This window comes from Platalea leucorodia (genome assembly GCF_965183815.1).
Source record: "Platalea leucorodia genome assembly, chromosome: 4".
Taxonomy (NCBI): domain Eukaryota; kingdom Metazoa; phylum Chordata; class Aves; order Pelecaniformes; family Threskiornithidae; genus Platalea; species Platalea leucorodia.
In genome coordinates this window covers 33,691,635-33,712,047 of record NC_138826.1, presented here as the reverse complement: position 1 = coordinate 33,712,047, position 20,413 = coordinate 33,691,635, and the positions used below count along the sequence as shown (strand labels likewise).

The 20,413-nt window shown below is 39.5% G+C and overlaps 1 protein-coding gene across 1 annotated transcript in view; it reads left to right on the top strand.

The window, feature by feature from the left end:
- FAM13C (family with sequence similarity 13 member C) overlaps positions 1-20,413 on the top strand; it is a gene marked incomplete at its 5' end in the record, with an annotated part of 131,814 nt that overhangs the window by 102,721 nt on the left and 8,680 nt on the right. The window contains 6 exons of the mRNA XM_082308390.1: positions 4,264-4,414; positions 4,804-4,869; positions 10,177-10,387; positions 11,353-11,491; positions 12,911-12,992; positions 15,469-15,680. Of these exons, the coding sequence (XP_082164516.1) occupies positions 4,264-4,414; positions 4,804-4,869; positions 10,177-10,387; positions 11,353-11,491; positions 12,911-12,992; positions 15,469-15,680 (861 nt within the window). The remainder of the gene's footprint in view (positions 1-4,263; positions 4,415-4,803; positions 4,870-10,176; positions 10,388-11,352; positions 11,492-12,910; positions 12,993-15,468; positions 15,681-20,413) is intronic.

The following is a 20,413-nucleotide window of genomic DNA, read 5'->3' as shown; positions in this document are numbered from 1 at the left end:
CAAATTACTATTCTTAAGAGGCAACGATATGGTTATTTTTCCAAAGAAACTTAAGGATCCATTTTAAATATTAATATGTCCTTTCAGTTGCATTAGCATGGATCAGGAATTGCCGCATCAGAAACACTGGTGTTAGGCACCAGAGTAAAGCTGGAATGAGCATCAAATCTGAAGTATTTAAACTGAGATCATTAGCTGATATAATATGCCATAGCTTAAATTACTTCAGTGATATTGTTTTCCCATATAAGAGCTTACTAAAATTTGTGATGGTAGCCACCATGATCTAACATTTCCCTTTCTATGTATTTTAGCTATTTGCATTTGCTTCTAACATGTTTTGTAACTTATTTTAAATGGCCAAGAGCAGAGATGGCCCAGTTGGGCCCCAGGGGCAGGTCTGGACCATGAGAGATTTTTAAGTAGCACGTGCACAGGCTGGTTCATCTCCAGATTAGACGTATTGCTGAGTGTGTGTGGCGCAGAAGAGTACACATCCCCACCACTGTGGCAGGATTCCTGCAGTCACATCAAGGCTATACAGGTACTGGAAAGTATTGGAGAATCAGGGGGAAGTTGGAAGTGGTCAGCGAGACTTGGGAGGTCTGAGAAGATGAAGACAGGGCTCAGACTTTATTTTTCTCTCTTCTTGCCTGCCTTTTGCTGGCAGTTGGTAGCATGTTGGCCTGCCCCCAGTGAGCCCAAGGGTAGAGGACTTGCTGTCAGTTGCTGATAAATGGCTGTGTCCCCTCTCAGAGCACCTTGCTGCTCTGCTTGGGCTGCAGTTGCAAAAACAAGGGACCGCGCTGCTCCTGCCACAGAGCGGGAGGTCCGAGGTTGCATGATTCAGCCTGGCTGCTCTGGCATTGCCAGTACTTCCAGCAGCCCTCTGAGAGGGGCAGGACAGGACATGTGGCAAGGCAGGCAGCAAGGTCATCCCTGCCATTTACTAGGATGCTCCTGTTGCCCATGAGTTGGTGACCCCGGGCAGCTTTGTGCTTGGCCGTTGCTTAAAGCTATGTCTTCTTACATGTGTTCCCATAAATATGTGGTGGCTTTTCATGTATCGTGCGCTGTGGCAGTACCATAGTAGTCAGCTGTGTTTTAAGAGTAGGATGAGGTTGATGGCATACTCCAGGTTCATCGTCTCCCCAGTAACATCAAAATGGTCAAAGCTACTTACTGTTTTTCTCCCTACATCAAATCCCTGTCAAGGGCATATTCATGAAATCATATAAGGTATTTCTATTATTATTATTATATGATTTTTTTTAGTATTTGGCAGTGACTGGAAATTTGCCGTCCACCCACCTTCCACAGATGGGTGAAAAATATCATTTAGAGCAACTGAATATAAACCAGCTGGTGAATTACAGCACAGGCATTGCCGAAATACAGTGTTTAACAATGTAGTCTGTGTGAATGCTTTATACTGAACTTGCCATAAATATTAATGTATGATAAGAAATAGTGATGCAAAGTGAATGTATTGTCTTGATATGGGAACTTTTTGGTTAAACGCTTGAAGTAACAGTCTGTGAAGGTTGGGTATATTTGTCAGTTATTCACCTATGTTCACCTTGTTGGTACGTTCTTCTGGTATGTTTGCCCACGTTTTCCTTACTTGCCCTCAGCAGTTCTCATGATAAGGTCCTGGCTGGGATCAGAGTCCTCACTGGTCTGCAACTTTTGCTAGAGGACATTAATGACTGTAAAATGCTGCCCGTCTGGGTCTAGCTGGGGCAAGAGGCAGTGGAAAATGAGGTCTGTCACGTCATGAAAATTCTTCCCAAAACAGTGCCATGGGTACAATTCGAGTCAGCACCCTTCCCTTGACAAGGAAAATTCACTGCCACTTGAAAGCTGTTGAAGGTGAGAATGGTTTCCTTCACTGTGTTTCTAATTCAAGAAAGCACTGTAGAGGATTATGGAAGACTTTGAAAGTGCCTCATAAAAGAAGCCCAAATTGATGGTAAGAGTTCTACTAAACACATCAAAAGCAGGAAGCCAGGTAGGGTGTCGCTGGGACTGCTGGCTGGCTGACATGTAAAACGGGCCCTAAGGTGACAGAGCTGTAAACAGAGAGGCTGAGTGAATTTGTGATATTGGTCTCCACTGATAAAGCCCATGTTGGGGACATTTGCACACCTGGTATACTCTTTCTAGCAGACAGGTCAAAGGAGCCAGATCAGTTTGAAGTAATATATGTAAAATATTGGACCAAATAGTGTCAGTAGGTGACAAAGTGACAAGGAAAAGATGCCAGTTATTCAAAGAGTCCTGGAGGAACTGAGGTGTGAAGATGAGGCACTGCTGGTCAAGATGGGTAAATTGTCCTTAAAAATGGCAGCTGGGCCAGAGGATGGTAGGTTGTTAATGCAACCTGTACCTGGGAATAGTAAAAGTATCTTCTGGCTCAGATCATAGAAACCAGCTCTACATCATGCCATATTTTTGAAGAGTAGTATTACATTTAGGCATTTCATTATGAATCAGTTCTTGATCTGGCAATCACTTCTTTCCTGGTATTATAGGATGAGACGTCAAAATGTATCTTGACAACAGATGAGAGGAACTTAATTCTATTTAATTTTCTTAATTTTCTTCATTCTTATTCTAAAATAAATGTATACCACAATCCATTCCTTTGCTCACATGTCCCTAGTATCAAGCTGCTTCTGATAGGAATGGCCAGAGCTCCTGTTTGCTCTTGGACCAGGAGGAGGAAGGTGTTCCTGGATTTTCTTTTTGACCTAAGCTGAGGCCAAGTCCAAGTGTTTGATTGTAACCTAATCTGTTTTTTGGAACAGGATATGGATTTTGAAGCACTCCTGACAGCACACAGAGGGTCACAGGGTCTAGTTATGGTGATCTTGTGCTTTTTTGCAATTTCCCTATTTTGAGGTATCGCCTAGAAAGAGCTACTTTCTGCTCCTTTTTCACTGCCTGAATTCTATAAAAGGAATGAAAAGATTAACGCTGAAATCTTCCCTGCTGTTCTCAGCCAAATTAGTTTCCTTTTTTATTTTTATTTTTTTTTTTTTTACCTAAAACCACTGGTATCCTTGGGTTTATAAAAGGGCTGTATTACAATAAATCTAACACAGACATATTAAACTACTCACTACATAGGTGATATATTACACAATGGAAATTATTCCAATAAATAAATTCATTATTTCATTAAATGAATCAATAAATTGGTTTCAGGTCTTTGACAGAGTGGGGAAAGGAGCTTTTCAGGGTATAAACTTGAGACATTTTTTTTCTGTTGCAACTTGTTTTTTTTTTCAGAAATTGCTCTTCACAAATATGTACCATTTGAGTGACTTAACATTTTATGTATAATTCTGTGTGTGCCAGCTGTGTGATTATTAAGACAGCTTTGTGTGATTCTGTTTTATGTTGCAAGCTGTATTTCCCTTGAGAGAGGGGAACTGAACGCGTGGGGTATTGGTAGTGACTCATTTTGCCCAGTCAGATGGTGATTAGGGCTTTCACAGCATTTACATCACAGCAAGATGCTTGTGTCAGATTGTACAGCTGAATATTGCATGCAGCATTAAAGATTAAAATGAGAAATGGACCAAGCATGACACAGTAGCTGGAAGTGATGTTATAGATAACTAGCCTTGTCCTCATTGATTTGTCTGCAGAAAGTGACAATGATCTGTTAATTTTACCTTTGCAGCAGATAGGAAATGATCTGGTTGCCCTGTAGAAGCAGCAGCAGCCTACATAAAAGCTATGTCTACATAAAGAAGTATCTCTAAAAAAGCCAATTAAAAAATATCTCTTCCAAGAATCCCATGAGGGAGCGTGTTCTCAGTAACTCTTTGTTCACTGTTGTGTACAGCACAATAGGCTGGAGAGGGAGATTTGTTTTTTTATGAATGGTAAATGGGGAGGGACATAATGTCATCAGATCGTGATGTCAGCCCAATGAATGAAATACTTGCTTAGTGTATTGCTTCAAGACCAAGAAAAGGGACACCATCTCAGTTTGGCTTCCTAGAATAAATCGTCTTTTGCTGACGAAGTCATCTTTCCCACGTGTCATGAATAATCCATGTAAATTGGGACTTAAATAAGGAGAAGTCAAGAAACTCGTGGAATAGTGCACGTTTGTTCTCTTGCACGTCCCCTCAGAGCTGCTAGTGGAACACCCCTTTGCAGGCGCTGCTAATGGGCTCAGTGAGTTGAAGAGCTATCGCTGTATTCTGTTGTTCTCTATCTAGCCCAATGTTCTGCTTTTGTCTGCAGAATTCTTTGTTGAAGCTACAAGCCCTTGAAACCGATCTGTGCTCTGCATTTCTGCCAACCCAGGAAGAAACTCCTCAGCTGCCGGCACCCAAGGATCCAGCCCCTGCATCAGTCCAAACCAGTGTGCAAGCTGATGGGGCCAGTTGTGGAGGTAAGCGATCGTGTCATGATGTGTTCTCATTTGCAATTATAAAAAAGCCTTGTGACTTGCAGTTTAATATCAGATTTGCAGTCCTCTGGGAAACAGTGCAGACCTAATGCAAAGCACCATTTCCTGATGCAAATGCTGTGTAATGTAAAAAGGGGTGATACCTGTTAAAAGAACGGAAATTAATGGCTATAACATTCTGTTTTTCTGAAAGGGAGTCTGGCTTTTCAGACAGGTTTTAAGAATCCTTATTCTTTCATTTTCAGTTTTAATCCGTGGTGTGGTTTTTTTTTTTTGTTCAAGTAAATTTACGCTCCTTACTTCCTATGTCTGTATTGTGTGAGATCACCTGCCATATCATGTAATTCTATTTTTGTCATTCTTTTTGTCAGAGCAATATCACTTCATTTCTCCTATTATTGATTTTAATTTAATGCATCAGCAGAGAGATAGCGAAGGTGAGTTTTACAGCATGTGGATTTTAATAATTCATGAACCTGTGTTATTACCCATCTGGGCAAACTGCGGTGTGTTATCTCTCCCTCTTTCCTCAATATGGAAACCAGTCCTTGCAAATAAATAGCCTTAAGGGTCGGCACTATTTTTGTCAATTCATAGCTTGTAGTCACAGAGCTGGCAGAGTCGTGATGCTCAGTAGAAGAGGAATCACTGTTCGTGAAAAATAGGTCAAAGGCAATATGACTAATACATCTCACAGACAAGTGACATGAATACACAAATACTTAAGTCATTCACCGTGTATGGTCTAAATTAAGGCAGATAGATCAGTAACCCCTTTGCAATTGATGTTTTATGTCAGAATAAAGGCTGGGTTGGGAAGAACTTATTTCAGAAGCTGTTTGCTCAGAATTTTCAGCAAGAAATAACAGTAAGTTATTTACCTAAAAAAATCACAAATTATAGTGTTCTACTTAAGAAATTCTGAAGTTTGATGTTTGCATTGCACAATTAAGGAAAAAGGTACGTAGAATTCAACTTATTATAAAGACGAAGGAATGTAAAAAATACTAAATATCCTGGGTTTTAGCTAAAAAAAAAAAAAAAATGGATGCTTTAGCCCAGCTAGGCAAATACCTTAATAGCTCTTGGATACAGGTATGGGACTTGCACTGGTGCTAGTCCCTTGGCATGGACCTGAGGCAGAGTCAGATCTCATACCTGCGCTGCACAGGCAGAGACATTTTACAGCCCATCCAAAATCTGTACTGACTCTTTTCCTTTATGGCAGGGTGGGTTTCCCCTCCTTTTCCAGTAGCTTACTGAATTATTTTGTTCTGGTAGTTTCACAATTCGTTGTTAGGGTGGTTCATAGTTGTTTCCTTTGCTTATTTTTGCTGTTTTGATTAGATTTTTTTTAATTCATACTTTTAGTGACCCCTTCTTCTGATACCCTCTCTAGCTCCTATTTGCCTATCTCCAGCTACACAGGAAAATACTGGATGATGTAGCATTTCTCTCGCGCAGTTCAGAGCATGCTCTGTCACTCTAGCAGTTTGAACTTATGCTTTAATTAAAGCTTACCTATTTAAGGCATTTTAATGTACGCTCATTCCTGCTAACATCTGCTTTGTGGTTTGTGGGTTTTTTAATAACTTGCCATTTTGCATAGATAGAGCTAGTCCTAATTCTGTCTCTTAAATTACTACTGAAATCTTCTGATACATTCAGTTTAGGTACAGTTTTCACATGGAACTATTGGCTGTTTCAGCTTGAACTTGTATGGAAGTCCAGAGATTTGTGCCAGGCTAGGAACATAGTTTTTAGAAGACGTGCCATATAAACTATGTCTCTAGTTATTAGGCTTTGCTCAGTGAATCAGGCAATAAAAAATTTAATATTAACAATGTACAAATGTATTATTTTTAAAATAAACATGATTGTGTAGTCTATTTAATTTTTTTTCCACATTCCAGTCAACAAAAATTAGAAAAAAATATATTATGTGTATGGTGAGTGAAGCTAGAACAATCTAGTAAAATGACAAGGTATTTCAGGATGCAAATTTTAAGGGGTGAATAGTAATTCTTATCTCTGAGTGAAATCGGCAATTTCCAGTTTACTTCTGAATATGAAAAAACTTGAACTAGAGCTGGCAAAATGAGACCATAAAGAATTGCAAGGGGGTATTAAGCTAGTTTTTTTAAGGGAAAAAAAGAAAAGCAGAGTGTGAGTTATTTTTACAGCTTTTGGATATGAGTATACATCAAATATGTGACTTGAGCAGTGAGCAGCTGAACTTAACTACAAGACGGTCTAAATGTCTTTTAAATTAAAAATTATGATACTGGCATTCATGGTCATAATCTGTTGAGGGATGAACACATTACATCTGCATATTCTTTTTTTATATACACCAGATTTCAGTGTATTATTGTTTTACGTAAAGAATATCACATGCAGGAATACAGACTTGTACCATATGACTTGTTGTCATATGATCGAAGTCCACATTATGAAGCATACTGCGTATTATAAGATACTAGATCTTGGGTTTAAGTCCTGTGGTAAGCTCTTGTCAGCGCTAAGCTGGCCTGAGTAGATGAGATGGAGGAGATGCAGGCTAAGGGGCAACTTACTGGCTTGGCTAGAGGTGGCTTTAGTTCCCAGTTTTGGCAAAAATCGAGGCTAAAGTTAGATCAGATACATGAACACAGGTAGATGTTCGGTCAGTTCATGGCCTAGTCTCAGGGTAATGCTTAGTGTCTTGTTTAGAATCTACACAGAACTGGAATCAGGATGATGGCCCTAAGTTGTAATTAAAAATGGGGTTGGTTATAACTTGCCATCATCCTGAGATGTTCCGCTATTAGAGCAACTGGGCCACGTAAATGAATGTGTTTGAATGACTTGCTGACCACTTCTGGACAGTAGGTCCGGTCCAGTGCATCTGTGATAGAGTTGGGACTAAAACCTTTCTTGGGGCCCTAACAAAGTTGCACTAGTTTACAAGCTGTAGTGGAACAATGCTGTCAGGAAGCCCTGGTGCCAAGGAAATGGAAGAGCCCTGGCCTTTGGGAAATACTCCCAAATTCACGTGGCATGCAGGTTGTCTCCCTTTCATTTGCTAACCGAATAAAAAAACCTCCTTGAACTCTCTGCAGCTCTGTGTGTTTGGTTTTACACTGGGACTGCTCCAGCCACTACTTGTCCTTTGCATTTATCTTCCAGGAGCGTTTAGTCTTGAATGTGTTCTTTTCTTCCATTTCTGAGACTAGCTTGGGCCTAGTAAAATTGCCTGGTTGTCAATGTGAAAATGAGCAAATCTCTGTGCCCATATAATTTGTCAGCAGTACAGACTGCCTCCTGCAAGAGGAGTACTTCTAGGTCCACGGAAAATCACAATTCAAATGTTGGAAACATTTTTCCTGCACCTATCATACACAGACTGGCTGATTTTTTTTATAATATTGTTTTCCTTTCACAGTGAAGAGACTGCTACTTAATATGACTATAAAAATTTTATTCCTTTTAATAACAGAGCATGAGAAATAGTGAAACTGTTCTTAGTCAACCTACTCAACAGTGATTATATGTTTCTTGAAGTTCAAAGATGGTGAAATAAAAGGAAGGAAGCTAGTTTCTTCTCACTGACAATACTGTTTTTCAGAAGTTAAAAAAAAAAAAACAAACCCCAAAACAAACCCCAAAACTAGTAATTCTTTCAAGTCTTGCAGGGTAAGGAAAGATCACTTGCCAGAAAGAGACACTTTTGTTTGCAGAACAACATTTATTTTAGCCTTTGTCACTGTATGTTGTCTTGTGTACATAATTTCCCATGACCGGTACAATGCTTTACCCTTGCTTCTCCCAGATGCCTTTCTGGGTCTCTCTATGTGAGGATACACGATTTAGAAGTTTTGGGTGTTGCTCTGGTATCTTGGAGAGTTGAATTTGACCTACAGAGTATGAAGTACTTAGAGAAAAGATGCTAGGTTAGAATTAATAATCAACTACATTGTCTCGTGAAAATGCTTAACATAATTATAATTGAGGGTGCTGTTGGAGTAGATGAACTTATAAATACAAAAGTCACATGTAACTTTTGCATGACAGACTAAACTGTGATTATACAATATACAACTGGATTTTTTGTTGTCTGTAAAGCAAAAACAATTGGATAGTGCCTGATAAAATGATATTTTAGGCCATTGTAACTATTGTTTTTTTAAATCAATAGTTGCTTTCTATGAAGGGCGCCATTCAGAGCTGGTTTGTCCCCACTGTCCCAGTGCAGCAATTGGGATTTCAGTATCTGTTGGGCAGAGGTCAAATAAAACGTATTACAAAGGTTCCATTAAAATCCTGAAGGAAATACCCACTCACCATGGGAACATCATGTCCCATGTACAAAGGAGAAAATGGGAAGAAAGTGAAGGTGAAAGAACTTTTCTAAACCTGCCTGCTCTTCTGTGAGTAAATCCATGTACAGTTGTTCTTCTATGCAGTTTTAGGCTTTCACTGAATAAAAAGATTCTGTCAAATGTATTAGAATGCATGCTATATTGCAAATATGATACTGATTAGAAATCTGCTGCCACACATGCTGCCTAGAAATATAAGATAATTGATATGAATTCAAAGGCTATATATATACACAAGGTTTTAGAGAAAAAAATAACGTAGATGTTGCAAAATATGTACTATGGAAACTGATTTAGGGGAACCTGAGACAGAGCACATTCTTTGCTTTAACATATATTAACTGTTTTGTTTGGGACCGAGCTTTTATGAGAGCATGGAGTTTCTCCCTAAAAATATATTCTGCTTTAAAGCACAATCGTCTGATAGCAAAAATATTGACTAGGCTAGATCATCCTCGCCCATTTCACCCACTGAGGATGAGGAATACGATTCAATGGTTCTTCTCACTAATGTACCCAGGTACAGCAAAAGGAAGATGAACTCTTGGTACTCCCTGGAGGCAGGCTCTGTAATGTGCCCATTATTTTCCATGTTACCCATAAACAGAATCAGTGTGATGAGGTTCACCAATTCCTACTTTTTCAGTCCAGAATAAATCATTCTGATGTCTAGCTTAACCATCTCTATAAAACAAATTTTACCTTTTGAGGCACCTGAGGCGAGTTTTCCATTTATAGTCAAAGACAATATTAACATAGTATCATAAGCATGGCTCCTCCAAGTAGCAGTCACTGCACACTACCTTGAATAACTAACTTGAATGTTATTAGTTGTTGTTGTTATTTTCATATCTTGTCTTCTTTAGATACATGCGTATGTTACTTCAAACCTTAATGAAATTCTGCAGGATACTGCAAGCAACACTGGAGGTTCTTAGCATCAGGACATATTATATTTTGATCTGCCTTTCTCTTGACCAAAGGACTAAACGCTAAATCACAAAATTAAACTTGTTTTGTACATTCATTGCCTTCTTCAGGAACGTGGCTTTCAAAAGCAAGCAGATCTATGAAAATATAATTAATGCTACTATTCTGGGAAACTCTCCATCTTTATATTATAATTCATAGTTTACAAACACACCCACCCACCTTCTCCTGTGGAACTCAAAAATGCTTTATGTTAAGCTGTAACTGTCCTTTCTATTTTCTCATCCTCAGTATTATGTTCATCCTGCATGTGATACTTTGCTGAACTATTTGCTGTTTACTTTGCATACTTATGCTTTGAATACTTCTGTAAGTATAGATTTGTATTTATGTAGGTAGCTAAACATCTCGTGAGTGACCCTCAGTCCATATTGGTTTATGCTTTCTTTCTAGAGCCCGTGCCAGCCCACAGAGACTGGCAGAATGACATGGACAGCAGCCCGCAGGAGCATCACTCCCTAGGGACCAGTCGACTGCTGTATCACATTACAGATGGAGACAATCCTCTTTTGTCACCACGCTGCTCTATCTTTAGCCAAAGCCAGAGATTTAATCTAGACACAGAGTCTGCCCCTTCTCCACCAAGTGCTCAACCTTTCATGATGTAAGAAAATGTATTTTCATTCTTAGATATTTTAAATAATTTTTGTACAATCCATGATCTTTGACTCTTCGTGATTTTTTTCAATTACTGTTATGTCATAAACAAGAAATTTTCATATTGTAGCGTATTTTGACATGGATAATTTGCAATACCAGAAATAGGATCTAGCATTTTTTCAGTAACAACACAGTACAATATTGTTTGAAGTCTTTGTTAATTATAGTTAGCAAGGACAGTTTTAAATGTTAGTTAGTAATCAGTCTGAGGAGTGAACATAAGATAGAGAGGGCTATCAAGGTATAATACTAAAAATTTCAGCTGTAATACAACTATAGCTTGAGTCATTCACTACATACGGGAGTGTCATAGAACACATGAACAGTCCATATATGTGATCTCCAGAAACCAAGCTGTGAGTTTCAGACAGAAACCAAACTTTCTTAAAAGCTTATATACGTAGCTGTCAGCTGCATATGAATAATAATCCGATCTATTGATTTGCAATTGTAAAAAACCAGAAATTAAACTGCCTTCAAAATGATAATGTTTATTCCCAGTAATAAAAAACTCCTTGAGCTTACTTTTACAAATCATGTTGTTACAGTCTCCTGTTAGAGTTGGAAGATTTGTGAAGTAAGATACGGGTGTTAAATGTAAATACTGGATCAGGCTGTGAGCTACGAGATTAAACTCTTAAAAAATATTCAGAAATCCCACAGTTAATTTAAAAAAAAAAAGAGAGAGAGTGAAAGACAGATGGTGAACTCATTAGTATGCCCTAGGGGTTCCTTCAAGCAAAAGCAATTATTTTATGCTTACTTTGTAAATCTAAACTATCTCTATCCTGTGAAAGAACCTAGCTGCAAATTCTGAAGTGCTAGGAAAGCATTAAGTGTGCCTGAAACAGGGCATGGTCCATTACAGCCAGTTCTTTGATCCCGCTGCTATGCTTTCGGCTTTTGCAGGCCAAGAAGTTCTTCTAGATGTAACTGTGAAGAGTGCAAAGAACCACAAACAGTAGCACAACTTACCAAGCACCTTCAGAGTCTCAAGAGAAAAATTAGGAAGTATGAAGAAAAGTTTGAGCAAGAAAAAAAATACCTGGTAAGACAATAATTGAAAAGATAAAGGGAACTACTACAAGAGGCAAGCAGGAATCCCAGTGTGTTTAAACTTATGCAAAACAATAGGAAAAAGGGTATTTTTGGTAAAATGCAATAGGGAAATCATCAGTGAGGGAATATCTTTTTATCATCTTTCAGTGTATGCGGCAGTTCCGAGACTCTAATTTGCATTTTCTTTGGATTACCTTTGTTGCAAAATAGCCATCTTCTAGCTGTGTGAGAAGTGTGAATCAGTGAAACATAGCTGACAGGCTTGTAAACCAAAATGATTCAAAAGATGAAAAGCTACTTATTTACTTTGTAGAAGTCATTTGCTTGGCAACTGTTGCTCTGCTGTGCAGATTCCTTCATTCAGGCAGACTCCTGTAAGCCTCCAAAGCATCGGGCTCAATAGCAGCTGGTGGCAGAAATTAGAGAAATAAAAACTGTGTTCTGCTGCTGGTGGGGGGTTGTTTGAGGTCAATGGTGTGCTCTGTGCAGGGCATGCCAGATCATCGCTCATATCGAGCTAGCTTGTGTAATGTGAATTGTGCAGTATAAACATGTCAAAACATCCGTGATGCTAAGGATGGGTACAATATGAAACAGGGAAGTTTGTGATATTTTATGACTACATTAAAACGAAAATTCAGCAAATTGTATATTACTTTGTAATCTCATCAATGACTGCCAACTTAAATGTACATTTGTGAATTGTACTGCCCTACAGTCATCATATACTGAGTAAAATTTCATACTTACACAGGCATCGTGCTGTGACCAGAAAAGAATTTGTTTCAGAGGTTTAATTTTGCAAAATTCTTTTGCCATTTTAAATATCTGAGTTTTGAAGATCCAGTCTAAATTGATTTTAATTTGGAGGCAATTTCTAAATGCAAAGAAAGAACTGATATACAAAGCTTTTGTTTGTTGCTTTTGAAATCACTCTGTTGCACAGGACTTTTTAATTTGATTAGTTAAGCAGTTCAGTTGAAATGTTTAAAGTGCTGTTTCCCAAGAGAATCCTTGTCTTAAAGCGGTAAGGGCTTTCCCTGCAAGGGACAGAGTGCTTCGGTTACCATCCTGGAAATCACTCAGGAACTTGATGAACAGTGGGTATTTGATCAGTCCTTTTGAAGTCACTGAGATTACTTATCCAATTAGTCAGGGACTTAAATGGTTTTTTTTAGGATCAGAGCCAAAATACTCAGATCCATGTAGCACTGTGCCACAATGGGGAGAGATAAGGCATGATAAATGAGTACCATGATCAAGCCAAATGCTCTGCATGACACGATGATATAGTGCAGTGGAACTACGGACATTTTTTAGCACACTGTGTGTAGATAGGTTTTTACGGGTTTGATTGTACAACCATCAATTCCTCCATTTTTATTCTTCATTTTTTCTTTACATTCAGCCTTCACATGGTGACAAGACTTCCAATCCTGAAGTTCTGAAATGGATGAATGATTTGGCCAAAGGTCGTAAGCAGCTCAAAGGTACATAATAGCATGTCATTTCACTTCATTGCTGAAGCTTGTGGAAGTATGAGTGTACCTGGAGTATTTTAGAGTTAGTTTTCTAACCTCAGTGCTCTGCTTACTTTTCACTAGTGCGTGGCAATAAGTTTCCCAATGACAACGAAGATATTAGGTGATATCACTTGCCTTGATTCCTGAAAGCAGGGATTAAAGTAAGCCAGTTCAGCCCTCATAACAAGGCTAAAAAGGGGAAGGGGAAAAAGACATCCCCTCTCCCTCATAACTATAAACATTCATGCAAAAGGCAATGTTAGTCTGAATATTTTTATGAGTGTCTGAACTACAGAACTACAAATTTAAAAGTTTCCTTGTAATAGTACAAATGTAGGTGTAAAATGTTTCTTTAGGACTGAGGTTACTCAGCTCTAAAGCTTTTAGGTTTTTTTTTATCATAGAAATGGATCTTTCCCAGATATTAGATTTGGTCTTGAGGGTCAAGTTCTGCCCTTGACTGTCTGCATACCACTCTATTAATGTCTGTGGGTGTATCACATGCTTGCCCTCAGGGAGAATGTAGCCAGGACAGATTGATTTTTTTTTTTTTTTGAAGGTTATTTATAATTTATCTAAATCTTTTTTTCCCCATTATAAATGGATTCTCACTACTAATTAAATTGTAGTATTATGTTTCATCTTTTGTTTTGGATATAGTTAAGAATGTAGATGTAGAGGGTGTGATTGTTGTAAATAAAGAATTAGAAACTCATCTTTCAGTAAATTTCTTCTGGAAAGTTCTCCCTTAAACACTAGGCTGTGTAAGTACTAGATTTCCCCCCTGCCCCCGAACTTTGTGTTACAAATCCAGGAAGGGCAAATGAGAGGAAACGGCCAAACTACATAGTTACCTTTCTGAAAATGATCTCTCTGGCTCAACCATTGCTTCAGCTAGCCAGGGGGTCTAGCTTCCATAGATCAGCCTCACCTTCACACCCAAAATGCCTTGATCCTGCAAACACCCTTGATTTTATTACCCTGAATAATGACACTGCTTTTAAGTGAAGCAAGATTCATGAGTTTCATGAGACAGGTGCAACTGAAATGGAAAAGTACTCAAGTGCTTGCAGGTCCTTCTTCAAATTCGTAAGGCTTGTCCATCTTTCCTAGCTCTAAGAGTTTAATAAAAATTACTATGTTTCCCTACAAACCTGGCTTGTATCCTCCGACTGTCACAGCTAAAAGTTATGTTACTGTTTCTATGCAGATTTCAATAAATTTAACACATTGGGAGCCATCAATCTCCTGCCTTGCCCAAAGTCCTTCACCAGCCAGGCATACTCTAGGAGCAAAGCCTGGTTTTACGGGAGCTAATTCAGACCTTAATTCAATTTTCTTGTTGCTCTGTGCAGGTCCCTAGAGCTCCAGGGTCTTTGGCTTGGTGTCAAGCTAATATACTTACCTACTTTATTGCATCCAGGCAGGTTGCTGACGGCGAAGCGAGGACACACTGTAACCGATCTGTCTTCTGCTGGGTTGCTCAAGTGCTCTTCTGCCAAGGGAAGACATTTAAGCAAAGTGGCTGATTCTCCTTGTGAGGACCAGCTCAGTAGCCTGGCTGGGATAGCAATGCAGCCTCTGGAAGGGAGGGTTATAGTTTAAATTGCACTAGAGAAGATGGGGGTTGGTTATGCAGACCTGGAGGACATGGCTCCAGCAGCCTGGAGCTGGAGGAAATAATTCTTAACTATATCCAGCTCCTGCCTCCCCATGGCGGGCTCTGTAGCACAGCTTAGCCTCCCCAGCCCTTCTTAGGGGAGGGCTTTGGCTCTCCTCCTCGCTTGCACAGCAGCACAGGAGGGCAGGCAGGCACAGCTGGGGTGAGAGCGGGGCAGGGGACTGTGGAGACACTGCCTCTTGTCCAGGAAGGCGTCTGTGAAGGACTGCGTCCTTAGACAGCAATCCCCACAGCAGGCTTGGACATGTTCTTACTTATCCAGACATCAGATCATTTGAGAGTGCATGGGTTTAGTGAGGAGCAGGGGGAGAAAGAGAGAGGTCTGCTTCCGTATCCCACCCACACCATACCTCCCACAAATACTCTTCAGTGCTGTTTGTCCTTTTAAGCCCCTTTCCTAACCTCACTCCCACTGAAATTCTGCACTGATTCCCACCCAGACACCACTCCTTAACCCAGTACCTCCTCAGTCCTCAGCCATGGTAGCACCTTTTATGTCAAAGATGGGCTTGGAGGAAAAAGAGAAGCACATATGTGCTACAAGTTTCATTGGCCTGGACACATCTCATCCGTTGACCATTGGGTTTTGCTTTAACCAGGTAAAATATGTTACATGTTGAAGTGAAGCAGAGTTACTTTCCTACACAACTGTGGTATGATAATAATTGTATGCAAGAAGTAGGGATGTTTTTTTTCGTGTAGTGTCAGAGGAAACTTCTTTGTAAATATTTCTAATCTATTGTCAAGTAATTTGCCTTTCAGAGCTGAAACTCAGAATGTCAGAAGAGCAAAACTGTACCTCGAGAGCACCCCAAAGAAATGATCATTGCGAAAGCACTGGGACCGCTAAAGAGGCTGGGACACAGGAGGCCACAAGCATGGAACCAGCTCCCTCAGTAGAAGAAACCATGGATAGTGTATTGAGACGATTAAAGGAGAAAAGACAACACTTTAACCTTCCTGAGACTATTAAGGTATTTCACAATTGTGGCTGTTTCTTTTAGAACTTTATCGTCTGAGGCAGATCTTAATTAGTATGTAGCTGTCTCAGGGTATGCTGGTGGGTATGCATCCTGTGTCTTCTGGCACTGCAGTGCATTTTCTCTCTAAGAAGATGGGAGTTCTAGTGCAGTTTTCTGAAGTGACTTTTCTGTGAAGAGTTGCACACAAAAAGCGATGCAGAAAGTTTTTTCAAATAGTGCTAACTGCTTTTTGCTCAGAGATGCACGTGTAAAACTGTTTGCCAGGCGCTGCTGAGGCCTGCCTACTTGAGGTTGTGTGCGCAGGAAGCGCGTATTCCAGTGTATTGAAGACGGTGACAGCAAAAGCAATCCTCTCTTGAGTCCACAGAAACTGTGTGACTAAAAACGTTCCTGAAGTTATTTTGACAATAAATGTCCCCTGTCACCTGAGAAATGCTGAAAGCCTCTGCCCAGTCGATAGCACTGTGCTAAGATCACATGGATAGCACAACCATCCAGACTGCTTTGCCCTTCTGATCTTGTACGTTTACTTGTGCTGATACTGCCTCTACTCTTCCACGTTCTCAATTACTCTTCTAAATTTAGGAGCAATATTCCATGAAATATGCTTGCTTGGCTGGGCAATTTATTTTTGTTTTTCAACTAGTACGTATTTTAAAGTTTTGCTGTACCTTCACACTACTGTCACATTATAGGGTCTGTCTGAAGCTGTTGTTCTGCAATAGATATTGTCCATAAAAATACTTTTTTAGGGGGCTCTTTTTGCTGTCAAATGATGTTGCTATTCCTGATGCTAGACAGCCAAGCCAAGCAAGACAATAAATTCTGTCCTCAAAGGTATCTAAAATCTAAATATTGACAGTAACATTTAGACTCTGGTTGATGAACGAAAAAGGGGAGGGGGTGAGGGGGACAAGGAAAAGTGAAGAACTAAATGCTAAGCTGTGTGAGAACTAAGAAATTATTCTGTGTGGATTTCAGTAGCAGAAAGTACCCAGCAGAAATAATTTTTAATTTTTTCTTTTGTTTTGTTTCTATTCTTGGTTCTTAAACAGCTAGTTATTGTATAAAAACTAGAACTGTGCATAATAATGCTGTGCTTCTGAGATCTTGAGCTCTGCATACATGACTGACTTTTTAATTGTTTCTTTTTATAAACTACTTTTTTTAAAACCTGAAATGGAAAAAAGTGTTTCATAACCAGAACTCCTTTGTAAGAAAACAAAAGATGACAACAAAACCATGCTGTCCTGTATATAGTCCTAAAATCCCAACAGTGCAGACTGTATGATAATATTTTCAGTTGTTAAATTTTTTTTTATTATCCAACTAGTGAGATCAGATGACACCAAAACAGATGTCAGTGAGGAAATCCTGTCCAGAGAAACTCTTTTATAAGAGTAAGTTGGGTGTGGGTCTCTGCCCCACTCATTTTTTGATTAATTGGCCTTCTACTAATTTTTCCAGGAGAAATGCTTCTAAATCTGTGCAATGACAGTGCTGGCTTGAGATATTCTCACAGAGAATTCTGTAATGTAAATTAAATGTTTGCACAAGTTAGTATTTTCAGATTTTTTTAAAAGATCTTATTTATTTTCTTCTTGTAGAGACAACTTGTGTTGAAAGAACTATCCGTTTGTTAGCACAGGTTTGATAATAGTTATATGAAACTGCTCTGGAACAGAGGCTTGAAAAGGAATAATATGAAATCAAATTGATCTATTTCAAAATGTTGTATTTTAGTAGATCCTTAAGTATAACATTGAAAATGTTTACGTTTTGATTATGAGTCATCCTGGACTTCTGGGGGAGAATAAGGTTTATAGCACTGATGATGTGAAATGAATCAAGGATATCTGTTGGTTACACCAAAGATCAAAGGCTTCATTTCAGCTACAGGCAACTTTGGCGTTACTGTGGATATTTTTTATGTGCAACACTTTATTTTGTAGATAACATTTAGATTCTTGTACCAGGATCTGAGCTAGATTAATAGTAAACTAATAGTGGCCAAGTGTTTCTTTTTTCAAGATTTAGTTATCCTGGGCGAGGATAGTGTTTCCATGAAAGCCTGCTGAGTTCTCCCCTGAATTTCAACTGTGGAAAGCCTCTAAGGCCCTGCTGAAATACAAATGAGAGAATGAGTGTCCTTAAGAGAGGTGCAGAGTAAAATCCTGAACCACCCAGGATGTCTAAAGAGGACAAACCAGGAGATCTGAATATGAAATAGCAGAATGTGTTTTTTTCAGAACAAACCACCCCTTCCACAAAAAAGCCTGCGAGTGAAGTTATTGAATGAGAAGACTTAGAGAAAATTGAGATTGGCCTGTGACTGGTTCAGTAACCCAAAAAGGGATGGCCACCTGTTACTATTTGTGTACCTTGTTTTTAGGTACAAGGTTTCAGAAAAAAAAAAATTAAGACTATGAATGTAGTTCAGGAGCCAAAAGGCAAATAGACATAATTTGAACCATATTACTCAAAAAACCACCAAATCCCCAAAACCCAAACCCAAATCCCAACTCTTGACTTTTAAACCAATCCGAACGTTTAATGGCGGGGGATGTAATTGCTGCCTGAGTCAGAGCGAGGAGGGGCAGCAGCCCTGCAGTGCTCAGCTGTGGTTTGCCAGCAAATGCAACCTTTCACAGTGGGGCTACGGTCAGACTTGGCCTGACCCTCAGCTGAAGTAAACTGGCATCGTTCTACGGATGTGTCACGTCACTTGTTGCCTTCCTTTAACATTTTTTTTACTATTTTTGTATTAAATGCTGCTTTGTTAATGAGCCACCACACTCCCCAGGTGGCAGACTTAGTAGGCCCTGGGAACCCGGACTCATGGAAATGAAGTGCTGCCTCTGAGAGTGAAAGGCCTCAGCCAGGCCCAGTCCTCGCTGTCATACTGTCTGTCCTCAGAGGTTGTATTTTCTGTCTGGAAAAACAACAGCGAGCTTAAAAGGCATAAGCATTCAGGGAACTTACTAGTGAGCAAGACAACGGCATACAATATTTTATGTGCCTTTGTCCCAAGTTACGAAAACTGAACTACTATCTTAGCTTTACACGTAGTCTCCTTTTTCTTTCTTTATATGCAACAAGCAACTCTTGCTTTATATTTAGTTTGAAGATTCGCAGTCTGTCCCCCAAGGCTTTTCTCAGGCACCGTTATGTATCTGTCCTCTCATTATTGACCTGCTACAGTTCATCTTTTCCTTGGCTATGAAGCAGTGTTTTTATTTAATTAGCATTGAATTTCATGCTGCTGTGTGCAGCCTACAGTCCTAAGATGTCTCAGACAATTCTGTAGCTTGTAATTCCACCTGCCTTCTCTGATTTTGAAATTATCAGCTGTTTCGAACTTAGCTGAATACAAACCCGTCTTGAGATTGCTAATAAAATGAGCTAATGAAATAGGCCCAAATCATAAACCCTCTTGAGATTGTTTCTCGTGTGTAAAATCAATATTAATGATCACTCCCTGCTTCCTCCTAACCATTCAGCTGCTCCGGGCTTAATAGTTTCTGAAAGAATTAACCTTGTATTAATTGCAGAGCTAGCAATAAGTAAACCAATTAGCTACTTTATAATACTCCTACATTCTAGTTAGCACCTCCTCTCTTAACGTGAATGACACATAATTTTGGAGTGATTAATTCGTGCAGACCTTTAAGGCAAAATGTGATTAGTGGTTCTGCACTGCTTTTGTATTTGGGCAGCAAACAAAAAAGGTTTTGTTCTTGCTGAAATTAATAGCAAGGCACACCTTTGACAAGAAAAGAGCGTTACTTCTTCAGGGCTTGATATATTTTCAAAAAGTAGAGGCTAATTATTAAAAATACTTCTCCAAGTTGTCAATAAAAAACCTAGTCATCGACTTTCTGCAGAAAGGCCCCCCACGCCCCACCCCCCAAGCTCCATCCTTCTTCACATTACTTCATGGTGGTGGATGAGCGCTTCCCCAAACCTCCCAACACTTGGCCCTAATTCATACAGATCTGTCGTGATCTGGCAGAGACTGTGGAAAATTACATTAGCTTCACATGCTCCTAGCTGTTCCGACCCAGATGAAAATATGCAAATGTCAGGAGCAGATCTTCTTGGAAAGAGGGGGAAAGGGAGAGGAGGAGAGAAATACCAGTTGAACAGTGTGCTCTCCGCAGCAGACACCTGTACATATATTGGTATATCACTAACACTGGCAAATCGCATTGTTGAAAAATCAACATTCATCTTTCTGGTACCAGTGATTCATATTGTGATTTTTGAACAGAAATAAACTGCTAGTGTTAGGTGTTCAGCCCAGCAGCGCAAGGACTGAGGAAGAAAGCCCACCTCCATTCCCACTGTTGGTAAAGGGCTGCACGTTCTGCAGCTTCCCCATAGTGGTTCTACAGAAGCACACTGTCCAGCCGTAATTTCCTGCTGGCTGATCAGATTATTCTTCCATTTCATTTTAGGGACAGCACCTTTTTCTAGTATGCTCAGCATTTATGGGGTGTTAACTATGGTATCACAATGATTGGATATTTAGGGATTTCATTGTGAATCTATCATTCCTCTTCATAAATGTGTTGTGTTTGCACAACTGAAGCTTTCTGTTCTTCATCCCTTACCAGCCAAGGCAAATCTGTTTTTCTTGATGAATAATTAAAAAGTTGAGTAATGCCCTCTCTGCATTTTTGCAAGTTTCTGAGTAGTTTGTCTAGAATGGTGGTTGTTCTCAT